General features: G+C 51.7%; 6 protein-coding genes across 6 annotated transcripts; 3 read left to right on the top strand and 3 right to left on the bottom strand.

The window, feature by feature from the left end:
* Window positions 1–77: 77 nt before the first annotated feature.
* On the bottom strand, window positions 78–904 carry M431DRAFT_148983 (hypothetical protein). Its single transcript, XM_024912786.1, has 2 exons — window positions 595–904; window positions 78–452 (listed from the first exon to the last, which is right to left on the bottom strand). The coding sequence occupies exons 1-2, from the start codon at window positions 777–779 to the stop codon at window positions 146–148; spliced, it is 492 nt and encodes a 163-aa protein (XP_024771338.1). The 5' UTR covers window positions 780–904; the 3' UTR covers window positions 78–145.
* Window positions 905–1112: 208 nt separating this feature from the next.
* On the top strand, window positions 1113–1510 carry M431DRAFT_92759 (hypothetical protein; the record flags this gene model as incomplete). Its single annotated transcript, XM_024924399.1, has 2 exons — window positions 1113–1392; window positions 1458–1510. 2 exons carry the CDS (start codon window positions 1113–1115, stop codon window positions 1508–1510), a joined length of 333 nt encoding a protein of 110 aa, XP_024771339.1.
* A 391-nt stretch (window positions 1511–1901) lies between these two features.
* On the bottom strand, window positions 1902–2539 carry M431DRAFT_8007 (hypothetical protein; the record flags this gene model as incomplete). The annotated part of the gene is made up of 3 exons (XM_024922896.1): window positions 1902–2250; window positions 2307–2404; window positions 2474–2539. The coding sequence occupies 3 exons, from the start codon at window positions 2537–2539 to the stop codon at window positions 1902–1904; spliced, it is 513 nt and encodes a 170-aa protein (XP_024771340.1).
* Window positions 2540–2897: 358 nt separating this feature from the next.
* On the top strand, window positions 2898–6329 carry M431DRAFT_510822 (hypothetical protein). Its single transcript, XM_024919545.1, has 2 exons — window positions 2898–3443; window positions 3537–6329. The coding sequence occupies exons 1-2, from the start codon at window positions 3105–3107 to the stop codon at window positions 5850–5852; spliced, it is 2655 nt and encodes an 884-aa protein (XP_024771341.1). The 5' UTR covers window positions 2898–3104; the 3' UTR covers window positions 5853–6329.
* Window positions 6330–7818: 1489 nt separating this feature from the next.
* Window positions 7819–9174, top strand: M431DRAFT_484635 (hypothetical protein; the record flags this gene model as incomplete). Its single annotated transcript, XM_024916219.1, has 2 exons — window positions 7819–7879; window positions 7946–9174. The coding sequence occupies 2 exons, from the start codon at window positions 7819–7821 to the stop codon at window positions 9172–9174; spliced, it is 1290 nt and encodes a 429-aa protein (XP_024771342.1).
* A 1495-nt stretch (window positions 9175–10669) lies between these two features.
* M431DRAFT_91931 (hypothetical protein) lies at window positions 10670–11613 on the bottom strand (the record flags this gene model as incomplete). The annotated part of the gene is made up of 5 exons (XM_024924313.1): window positions 10670–10752; window positions 10806–11040; window positions 11101–11237; window positions 11313–11339; window positions 11412–11613. 5 exons carry the CDS (start codon window positions 11611–11613, stop codon window positions 10670–10672), a joined length of 684 nt encoding a protein of 227 aa, XP_024771343.1.
* Window positions 11614–12546: the final 933 nt, after the last annotated feature.

Genomic DNA, 12546 nt, shown 5'->3' on the forward strand with positions numbered 1-12546 from the left:
AAATGAGAATACCACATGAATACAAATACGATAATCATTTCCGTGAAACGCGTCCATCTCAAAGAATTTCCGTTTGTGCGTGCAGTTGCGATGTTTGGCATGATCATTATAATTTCCATTCATTCTTTACGTGTAACTTTGAAATCTATAGGTATTTCCGTCCAGCAGCTGCTACCCTTGCTCTAAAGATGGGACTCCGAACCTCCATGTTTGCCTTGTAAAACGGATTCATGATGGCCTTGACCCAGTTGTCGTACACTTCCGTGAAGAACATCTTGATTGCCTCTTCGGTGGCCGGACTCGTCGGGTTGGCGCCAATAGCGGTCGACGATCTAGATGTTGCCGTCGAGGTCGGGGTGGTGGGTTGGTGCAGCAGCAGGAACTTGACGTTGCCGCCGGTAACGAAGCAGGAGATGTAGTTGTTGAAGAACTTGTCGATGCATTTGAGGTACCTGTGATATCCGTGGGCGGTAGGACGTCAGCCTCGTTTGTCTCCATCTCTCACCTCTCTTACAACGAGCTTTCACAACGAAAGAGGTCGCAGGCTAGGCAACAGGGCTTTTCGTAGCCAAATGAATGGCAATAGAGACTCACATCTGACCGCTCGACCACTGCACCTCCTCGGCAATGTCCAGGCTCGAGTGAAGAATGAACTGGTTCAAGTGTCGCACTTGTTCGGTGAAGCGAGACTGGCCGTCGCCGCCCTGCTTGGAAGTGCCGAACTCATACTCGAACAGGGGATTGTCCTGGGTGCCGACAATGGCAAAGTAGTAGCTCATTGTGCTGCAGCGCCAACCATCGGGCGAATGCGCGGGGCCCAGCTGGTTCAGAAGTCCGTTCTTTTGTTGTTTTGTGGTATCGTGATGCCGGAATAACAAGTCGAAGCAAGCTTATCGGATTGCGCCTGTTTGGAGTAGATGAGATACGTAGCTGGGAAGAGAGGGTGTGTGCGACCGCTATGGCGCATCATTGTTCCGTCCGGGACCGCACGCCCCCCAAATCCCGGAGGGGTCAATCCGGTGCGGCCAGGCCCGGAATAACTGCATTTTGAGAGAAAAGCTTCTAAATCTAGCATTCAACACAGCACGAAGGGGAAAACAGCAGCCACAACAATGTTTGGCCCATTCCGCGCTACGAACCCGCTGTCGGGAGGCCTTTTGTGGAAGATCCCATGGCGACTGTCGAAATTCCAGAAGAGGCGGCACAGGCTGCGGCTGCGGGCCGTGGACAGCGTCGTGGCCACGCTGGACGCAGCGCTGGCGAAGAAAGGCCAGACGCTCGAGGCCATTGAGCGGTGGAAGGCCGAGATGCCGGTGGAGGAGGAGATGCTGCCGAGGGACAAGTACACCATGTTTGACCGGAAGGAGAAGAAGTACCGCAAGGGCATTCACAGTATGGCCGTGGCCCTTCTTGATTTTTTTTTGTTGTACGAGTGCTGACGCTGGGGGATTTGCTAGAATTGCCAAAGTGGACGAGAGTTTCGCAGAGAGTCAACCCTCCTGGATACTAAATGCGGGATGGAACTGAGACGACTATACAACGAGCGAATTGCAATTGAAAAGAAGGACCTGAAGAAGGATGGGGACGACAGTTGTGACGATATAAGTAGAGACTTATTGTACATTACCTACTACTACTACCTTTGCACACTACGACGGAGTACTTTGGAACTACGGCTGTATGGGAGTTATGACGAAGAGGAAAAAGAAAGAAAACTGCGATTTGGTTGCATGGATCAGCGGATGACTGTAGGAATACCCGGATGGTGGTGCTCAATCTGAAATGGCGCGATGGATTAAATCAAGATAGAAACTTGCGCTGAGAAAAAATTCCATAACTATTCCCGTAAAAGGTATCATTCCAAAAAATAAGATTTTCACAAACAATGCAGTTCCTCCACCCTAATCGTCATATCTCGACTTCTCGCCTTGCAGCGCTCTACCCACGCCTCCTCGGCCCTCGTCAAAGTCCTCCCGGTACTCGTCTCGGACCTGGCCGCCCGACTTGCCTCGGCCGTACTGTCTGCCCTCCTCGAATCCCGGGTCCAGGTCTGTTCGGATGATGCGCTCGTCTAGCTTTGTGCCGCCAATGTACTTCATGCAGTCCAGGGCGTCCTGGTGGGTGTAGTATTCGACGAAGCAGAAGCCGCAGGGGGTCTTGTTGAATCGGTCGAGGCCCATAACGAGGCGCTTGATTTCGCCGCACTTGGAAAAGAGCTCGTAGACTTGCTCTTCTGTGGTGTAAAAGGAGCTATTGAGAGTGTCGTGTTAGAGTATGTACTGGAGGCAGGGGAGGTTGAAACGTACAGGTTGCCGACGTAGAGAGTCGTCGCGTTTGCGAGGGGATCAACGGCGGGTTCTACAGGCTCCTCTGCATTGTCGTCTCGGTCGCGTCTGCGCTTGTTCTAGTAGCCGGTGAGTGTTCACGCTCAGTACACGTTCAGTTTGATGTTGATGCTCGGGCTTGCACGCACTCTGCTGAGATAGTATGCACTCGGTCTGTCGAGACGCTCGACGGTGCTTCGAACTTCGCCGCGCATCGTGTGACCGGTGTGCAAGCTTCGAATTGGGAGGGAAGGATTGGGATCGACGGTAAATCAAAGTAGTGTCGTAAGACTGATTGTCGAGGATTGCGTAAATGGGAGAATAACAAAAGCCGAGATGATGCTGAGAAAGTCAATTGATGTGAATGAAGTCTGATGCAGGTAGACGACTAAAAGCTTCAAGCCCAAGTATTACAAGCACAAGCAAAAAAAAGGCTGAGCCTGTTCGCTGATGCAAGGCACCTGTAGAAACAGCACACTAACGGATCTCATAGGCGGGTACAGCGATTGCGGGTGGATCCCCTGCCACCAGGTTGCCCCAGATAACGCGCTAAAGCTTTCCTGCTTCGCTGACAGCCGCGCTTTTTTGCAAAAGCTTCGAAAGCCAGCCTTGGAATTGAATTGTTTTTTGGGATCCGGCAAGACGCCGCTCTCTTTTGAGCCGTCAGGACGAACACAGCTTCCGCCGGTTATTTTTCGCTGAGTCAGGAGAGGAGAGAATATCTACGGGAAGAGGGAAGAGAGAAGTCAATCTGATTCTCCAGCAAACAAACAGCCAGCCATGCCAAAGGTCAAGTGCTACTCGGCAGCTTGGCTGTCGAAAAATGCCCCCGGCAACCAGCTCTTTGAGCCTTCAGCCGAATCCCTTCGATCCAGGGCCCTGTCACCGGGAAAGAAGAAGCAGTTTCCCGGGCCTCGGAGGACGATTGCCCGACGCGGAACGGAAGTGTTTGTTGCTGCGGGCAGGGAGATCCGATGGGGCGATCTGGTCTACCTCAAGGAAGAATGGACGGACAAACAATCGCGGAGGAGGAGCAGCGTGGGTGTTCGGATCAAGCGCGAGGACGACACTTTACAGTCGATTGATACGGATGGCACTGACACGGCGGGCGGATGGAGGGTAAGTGGATGATTGGTTCTCTAGAGAGAAGACAAACGGAATCAATATGTCGTGGCGTGACCACGACGAGCATGCTAACTCGACAATCTATAGATAATCAAGACGCCAGTGGCCGACGATATTCGACAGCTCATCATCTCGCCCAATACAAACCTGCTGGCTATTCTCACGACACACACCGTACACATCTGCGCACTGCCCGACTCATCTCACCTTACGAGCGAAGACACCAGCCCGCTGAAGCCCAAAACATACACACTCGGGCCTACGACCCACGTCACTTCCCGCTCTGCCGTTGTGTCCGCTCTATGGCACCCTCTGGGAGTTAACGGCTCTTGCATTGTGACCATCACGGCCGACGCAACGGTCCGCCTGTGGGAGCTTTCGACGCAGGACCGCTGGTCGTTTGACTCTCCGACGACGTCGATAGACCTCAAGAAGTTGGTGGATGGCACCAGCGTTGATCAGGATTTTTCTGCGTCTGTATCGGCCACCAGCAAAGCCTTCTCGCCCGATGAGTTGGAGATGGAGGTGGCAGCAGCAAGCTTCGCGACTAAGGGCTCCGGCGGCTGGAATCCGATGACACTGTGGATTGCGATGCGCGAAGGCGATGTGTATGCGCTGAGCCCCCTTCTACCACAGCGATGGGCACCTCCGCCTACACTGATTCCTTCTCTTTCGGTCTCCATTGTTACCGCCGAGGCTGCTATCGAGGACGACCCCAGTGTGGACGCCAAAGAGCAACTTCTAACGCAACAACAACGTCAATGGATGAGTGAGATTGATTCCCAGGAGCCTCAGATCATAGAGTCTATTATCCCAGGAGAACCAGCGCTCGAAGTCTACACCAGACCCTCGCGGCCCGGTGCCATCCCTCGCCTCCAAGGACCTTTTGACTTACAGGCAAGCCCGGAAACAGGAGATGACTTGGATAGCTCCATCACAGACATCCTGGTGATTGGAAAGAAGACCGAGACGGAGGATCTTATTCTGGGCGAGGAAGACGAGCTGGACTTTGATAACGGAGACCAGGAAGGCCTCTCCCTGGCTCTTATTTGCTTGCTATCTACAAGTGGTCAGGTCCGCGTCTACTTGGACACAGACGGAGTCCAGGCCCAGTGGCTACCTCCCAAAGGCAAAAGCAGGTTTAGCCATGTGTTGAGCGCTGCTGATACGGAGCCCCCCACGCTTCTGGCATTCCAAGCCATTGATACCATGACCCCAGTTGAGGTCAACGAGGGTAGCTGGCCAGTGTTTAGTACTGACGTCGTGTCGCGGTACAACTTTTTTGTCACTCACCATGCGGCCATTACATACATTTCCCTTGCCCCTTGGATCTTCAGGCTCGAAAGCGAGCTGCGGGGAGAGGTTGAGGCTGGCACAGACTTCCGTCTTGGCCTTTTGGCCAACTCACAGTCCACCAGAGACAGGGTATACGCACAGCAGGCGGCAGATGTCGGAATCCCCCTGGCAGCCTGTGTTGCCATCCGAGACCCTGATCTTGGCTACTTTCTCCTCTCTGCGACGCCTTATGAGCCCATCGCACTGACCTTTGAAACGCCTGATGACGAACCAATCACCGTACAACAGGAGAGTCCCGCCCGTGAGCGTGAGATGAGCATGGCACCTTTGGACTTTTACGAACCCCGACCAGTGTACAGTATTCCACATACCTTTAGCGAGTCGTCTGCCGTGTCAGAGCTGCTAGAACGCCTTCGCACATCTCGCCACAAGACCATTGTTAACCAGGAGGTGAGACTAAGCCCGCTCACGCTGTCCCTCTTCACCGACGCACATAAGATACTCAGTGATGAGACATACCGGCTGGGCGTGGCGGCGGCCGAAGTCTTTCGCCGATGCGAACTGCTACAAGCGGAGCTACGGCAGCAGGTCAGGAAGGCAAACGAGGTCAAGAGCAAGATTGACACCATCAACGGATCTCAAAGAGAGGACAATGAACCGGATAGTGCAATGTACGAGAGGCGGATCAATGAGGCAAGGGAGCGACAGGAACGACTGACGCAACGGATGGAGGACCTGCGAAAGATGGTCAGTAAGACTACCTCGCGTGAACTCAGTACCAAAGAGCGGGCGTTTGTAGAGGAGGTCAAAGCAATGGACACTAGCGTATCTGGACCGGCTGGAGCTGAAGCTGGGCCTAGGAACCAGGCCAAACAGGTATGGAGGCGGCTGGAGGAGGTCAAGAGGTTACAGACTGAGCTGGTGGCCGAGGCCGAGGCCCTGAAGACGGCGAGCGGCACCGCATCCCCGGCTAGCAGCGTGGAGCTGCGTATTCCTCAAGACATACGACGCAGCAAACTGCAGCAAGTGCAAGGACTACTGTCCCGCGAGTCTGCGCTAGTTGAAGCCGTAACGTCACGACTAGAGCGGCTTCAGGCCAGCTTGTAAAATAAAATGCCCCCGGACTCGACTTGGGAAGAGGTTGGACACTGATGGGACTAGAACGGGTTATGATGGCTAGGGCAGGGAACACTGCCAATAAGGCTGTGTTGTTAATGAGCTTTGAGGGTAATGGATTTACATCTGCGGTGAACGAACATTGGACCAATACAATTTTTGACCTCTAAATGGATGAACGCTTGTTCTGTCACATGGCTTGCTGTGACGACGCTTCCCATTCAGACTATGACACGGCACAGTAGATGGCTTGACTAACACTTGAGATTTTACGATTGGCATACAAGAGTCAGAGGCTGGGTGGTCAATCTGTCCAATCCAGGTACGTGGATATAGAGAGGAGTGCCACATCCCTGCCAATGTCTCTGTCCATCTCCACCGCCCATCTCGAATCAGTCGGCGATGTGAACGCCACAATGGCGGCCTACGACGTCCTGGTGGATGGGACGCGGGAGGCTCTATGCGGACGAAGTACGGAATGTGATGTATACATGAGACAACAGGTCTTATTTTCATGAACATGCAATATCGTGATTGGTCGTTGACTCTCCTTTTACCTGGTCTAGCTCTTCTCTCATGCTGATCTCATGCTGATAAGAGAGTTCTAAGTACGTTTGTGATTGATTACAAGTGAAAGAGTGAGGCTGTTCAGTGGAGGGGGGCGGGCGGGATGGGAAAGGCAGGGCGAAGGGATTGAGACAGCTTTGGGCCGTGATGCTGGTCAGGCACGTTTCATCTCGACCGGGCAATTGGTCTCGGAGACATACGAGTACGGCTGTGAAGTCATTCCTCTATGCGCTGTGACGACAGTGCGGCAGAGAGAATAGGAGAGGATGGGCAGGTGGGATGAATGAGAGACAGACGAGGCAGTGATTGGGGGCCACAATCTTGCATCTCCGGAGATGCAGCTTGAATAGAACACAGAGGTGAGAGAGATAACGACAGACAGACAGACGGAGAGATAAAAGAGAGATAGAGAGAGGAATGGTAGGCAGAACAGACGTGCCCTCTTGCTGAGACCTGCCTCGGATACGGACAAATGAGCATCTTGAGTTGGAGTGAGAGCAAGGGTCCTGTCTGTGATTTGTTTGCGACATGGTGAGCACAGATAGTCACAAGACTGCCTTGGGGGACTTGGGGGAGCAGACAAAAAGCAATGATCAATAGTTGGGGATGCTAAGGATGCAGCTCACAGCCTTTTCTTTGCTTTTTTCTTGCCTACCCCCTGTCGAGTTGAGGTCTCAGCCTGAATTTTTTTTCGGTGAGTGCTGTATTACGCTTTAGATATGCATGTGAGCGGCGGCCGTACGGATTTCGGCTTTGGCTTTCTCACCTTTTCTTTTCTTTTTCTAGGGGGTTATGCTTGATGCTTGCTTTATATGGCTTGGCCTTCGGGAAGAGAAAGGTTGGCGGTGACTAGGGATGGACTGGACGGATCGTGCCTGTTTTTCTTTGCTTTTTCTTCTGCCCTCAGCTAGTCTGAGGATGGGATGATGTGCTTCTCGGTGGCTTGTTATGGTGGTAGTACAAGGTATGGAGTTTGGGGAGAGCAGACCACTTACAAAGTGGCGGGCTGGCTTGCATGGGTTTTCATGTAAGGGGGTGAAAGCGTGGAAATGAACAGAAACCAGAGAGTGCGGCTGGCATAAGAAAGATATGCATAGTAATAGAAGTAAGATGAGTAAATGCGGGATAGATGTTTGTATTACCTATCAAGATCGAGATCGAGATCGAGGTGTGCTCTTCCGAGTATATAAGTCGTAGTGTTTACCCTCCTGCCATCTTGGGACTCTCTCTCTCTCTTTCTCTTCTTTCTTTCAACCGTTAGATACACGATTATACGGACACCTTAGTTTATACGTCTTTTAACCTTCTTTGTCTCTTTTACGTTGGCTTTTATCTTTCACTTGTTTGTTTACTCATGCAATTGACAATGTGCCCGCCGAACGCAACCAACATGACTGGAACTGCAACTACCTCTGACCATGGCGGCTTGTACTACATTGAGCTGATCAAATGTGAGTTTGAAACACTTTTCTACCTTACTTCATACGGATGACATATTAACCTCTTCGACAATGTAGCCAACCTCCAGTACATCCATGGCAAGGATTGCAGCTTCGAGGTTCTCTCGCAGGTCAAGGCCCCTGACCAGTGGAAAGTCAACATCCTCAAGACAGAGGGCGGCCACCGGTCCACCCTCTTCTTCGATTCGGGCGTCGGGTTTCTCAATGTGCTGGAGAAGCTGCACCGCAAGTCGGCTGAGAAGCTGAGCAAGTACATGGCAGACAAAACCGCTGACGCCCATCCGTTCGCGAAGCGCAAGGCGGTTGAAGCGATGAAGGCTGCCAGGGCTGCGTCTGGCAAAGACGAGATGAAGGAGAAGACGCCGTCCAAAACTCCAGTTTCCCAGGCGACAGTTGAACCTACTCACGATCCTCGTATCTCGAACAACTCAGATTATGACAGTTCGGACGATTTTAGCTCAGATAGCATTAGTGTGAGCTCCTTTGCGAGGGGCCGCAGGGCGCAGAGCCTCTGGCGTGGCAGGAACCTGTGTGACGAGATTATTTCTATCAAGGCCGATCCCAGCCTTCGCTCGAGGAGCTACGTTTGTCCCAACTATGGACCGGCGAGCGCCTTCTACCGCGTAACTCCCAGTGGTCGTCCGGAGCCGCTTGACGAGGGTTTTATTCGTAACATTCTCAAGGCCGATCGTGAAAGGAGGGCGGCAGAGAAGCGCGAGGCTGAGGCTGCAAAGACGGCTTCTGCTCCAGCTGTTGCTCCAGCTGTTGCGCCTGAGGCTATCAAGGATCAGGTTCGACCTCTGGTCTCTTTCGACCAGGTTCGACCTCCAGTCACTTTCGAAGCCGAACCGCAGGTGGTCAACGACTTTGAACGCTTGACGATGCAACATCCCGGCAAGAAACAGCGCGTTGAAGCTAAGCCAGCCCTCAGAAACGTGATTGTGTACATCCGGTGGCCCGATTTCGGCGACGCGGTGGTGGCTGATGAGTGCCAGCTCAGCGTTCGAGGGGTGCAGAGCCACATACGAGACATGCTGAAAGCTCATGGCGCGAACCTGTTTACTCTTACAAGACCTGCCAACGCTCTTATGTTTATGACTGGACAGCTGGACAACTTTACCATCGCTCTCAAGGCCATCAGTTTTGATGACCAGAGGTTCATGCTGGGGCCCAAGGTTGGAGATGATTTGACCAAGGTTTCCAAGGACTCGGACAATTGCAAGTCCATTAAGATTGAGGTTGAGTTGAAGTTTCCTTTGACAGGTATGGGAGGTACTCTGCTGTAGAGCGTTTTGCTCCTTGAAACATGGGAGTCAAACCAAGAGGCGGTTTGACAAGATTGGAAAAAGCAGTCATTATTAGATACATGTATTGCTGGCGGAAGAGAGAACGGTTTAGCCAGAGCATATTCTTTGGATATTGTGCTTCTAGTTGACGATTCTCTATTCTGCCATGCGGGTCTTTGTAGTGTGTTGGCTATAGGCACGGAGGTTTACAAAGTGCACTGGTTACTTTTCTTTAGGGTTCACAATTGACTGCATAAAGTACTCTATATTTGCCTTTTCTTGTGATTATAAACTGTGTGTAGGACATAAGTTATACTACACATCCATGTTGCTGCCGTAGAGATTGCTCTTGTGTAGCCAAGGTTGCCTTACAAAATAACATTTACTACAGCGGGCTGCAAGAATACAAACTCCGCTAAGAATGCTGTGAAAAAAGAAAAGAAAAAAAGAAAGCATCAGATCCTTGTAGCCTGCGCAGTCATGCCTGCACAGCGACATCCGGCCCCCCTTGCATGACTTATTGGGGTCTAGATCGATTTGGAAGCAGCTATGTAGTATTATGCATAGGCAAGACCGGTCTGAGTTGTCATTTCTGATGGGATACTCAGCCGTACGAGCGCAAGCCAATAGCATACGGACCGGTGATCAAATACTGTATCGGCTTGCTACGGGCTGAAGCCAGATGCAAAGGAGAGAGGGCTTCCATAAACACGGTATGTTTTGCGAGACTACTGTAGTATGTTGGGTTCTTTTGTAGTGCCGAATATTACATGTATGGGCATGCAGCCGATGATTCGAGAGGAATAATCTGGATGAATCAAATGCACGCATGTGCAGTATCATACGAGTCTTGACGCCACCTGCGGCTGAGTTATACAGCAGAGTAGGAAATGGGATATAGGCTTCTCGTGCTCGCCTTAGGTTTCCTTTATTGGAAACTATCTGTATGCATCACAATATCCGTATTGTGTAGGATCCTTGTACAGAGCTCAACAGCTCGTAAAACAGGTACTAGCTGCTTTCAAGGTTACTAGGAGAAAAGTTGGCTCTAGTATACCGGGACGGAGCGGCACGCCCGTGTAGATCTGGCCTTGGCTGAGGAGAAGAGGGGTTATTCCATCTTGCGTACTGACATTCGCCTGCATAAAAGCGTGAAGCTTGGCGCGGAATTGGACGAGAGTGAGGCTGAGGATGAGAAGCAAGGGGGTGAGCTAGTGCGCCAGATGGACGTTCCGCGATTGGACGAGCCAGAAATTGAACTCTGAAGGTTGTTCCGCTATGAGGCATGTTCCCTGCTTAATGCTTGTGCATGTATGATACTCGTACTCGTACAAGTGTGAGGCTAGATTGGTAGAGGAGCCAAGCTCAAAGCAATGCGCAGAGTGCGTTGGTCAATCTGCTGGAAGTGGAAGAGATGGAGCGCCAATGTGAGAGAAGAGTCACAGCAGTGATGCCCCTCAATCTGTACAAGCAAGTTATGCATAACGACTACCCTCTACTCATTCTTTTGTTGAGACTCCTTCTCATGCAATGCTCGGAATGCCGTCACTATCCGTCTGTAGCTATCCGCCAATAAGACTATCACGGACGGTCAGATTTTGAAGCCTCTCCGCCAGGCGCTGGCCACTCACAGAAGGGGACGATGGCCCACGGGGCGTTGAATCCAACGTAATAGATCCAGAAATAGAGAAACTCGGGTCGACTGTACGACACGCCGTGGAAGCGTTGCTCAGCCCAGTTGGTAGCGTAGTACAAGGCCACTCCGTAGAGGTGGGCGACACAGACGACGACTTGGAAGAGGTGTCTGGACGGGTGGTTGGTGCAGATGCAGAGGATGGTGATGAGGCTCAATGGTCCCCAGGCGAACTGAATACGCGCGTTAGATGATTCTGTGAAGAATTTTCAAGGGTAGAAGAAATGACTTACAACGGTGATGGTTTCGACACAGACGGTGAAGATATCGGAGGTGAGGTAGCGTGAGTCGGAGAGGGTGTATTCCTTCCAGAGCTGGGCGAAGAGCGTGTTTTTGCTGGAGATGCTTGTGCGGTAAAGGATGTAGTACCCTATATGAGATGAGTTAGACACGACGCTTATGTGATGAAGTGAGATGATGTTTTCACGGCAATATGAGCACCAACCTTCAAAGGCGATATGTAAGAAGCCACCTGTTCCCAGAGTCTCTGCAATTAGCCATGTGTCTAGACTAAATTCAGCGCACATGAATGAAAACAACTTACACAAGGCAAACCACGAAGCGGCAAACCGGTCGATGGGCCGGACACGGCGCCCGGAGCCGGAACCGGAGCCGGCGAGGAGGTAGGCCGAAACTACAACGGCGCCGATGAGGGCCCCGAAGACGGGGAGGGAGCGGGAGAGCGGGAGGTCATTTGGGCGGTAATTGGGGATGGCGACGCCGAGAGGGTAGTAGGGATGGTCCATTGCGATGAATAGTAGTACAAGTCATATCAAGTGACGAGGGTGTAGAGAAGGGCGGTTGGTTGAAGGGACGAGGTTTTTCGGAGGCTTGTGGAGCTTCGGTGGACATGGTTTGATGGAAGCGGTGTATTCAAAGATAGCGGTTGCTAACAGATGGGTGATAGAATTGCTAGGAAACACTGCATTGAAGCAATGGTTCGTTGGTTGATATATATTTTTTTAGCTCGATTTTCCTTCTTTTTCTTCTTCTAGACTGATCAATTACTTTGAAAATTGTCAATTGCATCATGAGTTTTGATCTTACTGTATGCTGCTTCGTCTGAATATTGACCGGCTAATGCCGATTGATAAGGCCCACGTGGATAGCAAAAGATCCATACCATCAGCTCACTCGCAGAGCTTTGACTCTTTCAAAAGTCCCTACCAACAACATATCCCGCTGCAAACCATTTTATTCTAGCTGTGACTTGACTAATATTGCGTTCGTAAACCCAAACTCAAATAGCCTCGGTGACCCGTTCGAGACGCCTCTTGCGCCAACCCCCAACAACCTTCTCCGATATGCTTGTCGGCAAGCGTCGATGCAAGCCCACATGGGCCAGCCAGGAACGCTGCTTGGCCTATCTGACAGCGGATTTGCCGGGCCCTGGATCGGGGTGGCACTGCATCGGCTCAGTCGCTGGATTCCGCAGGCCGTGATACTGCTTTAGGAAGGTCGACAAATGGCCACTGCAGAGCTGGGAAAAAAGAGGTGAATGCCAAGCTACACAAGTTCTTCGGCGAGCTCTGTGCTGACTTGCGGAGAGGCAGATCGGCAAGATTGCGAGGGTCCGGAGGTGGCCGATGACGGATAGTATAAGACAGTGTCTCTCTCTCTCTGTGCCAGTCCACCTTCCGTCTCTCTGTTCTGCCCGTTTGCCCAGAGATCTTGTCAAT

Source organism: Trichoderma harzianum, assembly GCF_003025095.1.
Source record: "Trichoderma harzianum CBS 226.95 unplaced genomic scaffold M431scaffold_11, whole genome shotgun sequence".
Taxonomy (NCBI): domain Eukaryota; kingdom Fungi; phylum Ascomycota; class Sordariomycetes; order Hypocreales; family Hypocreaceae; genus Trichoderma; species Trichoderma harzianum.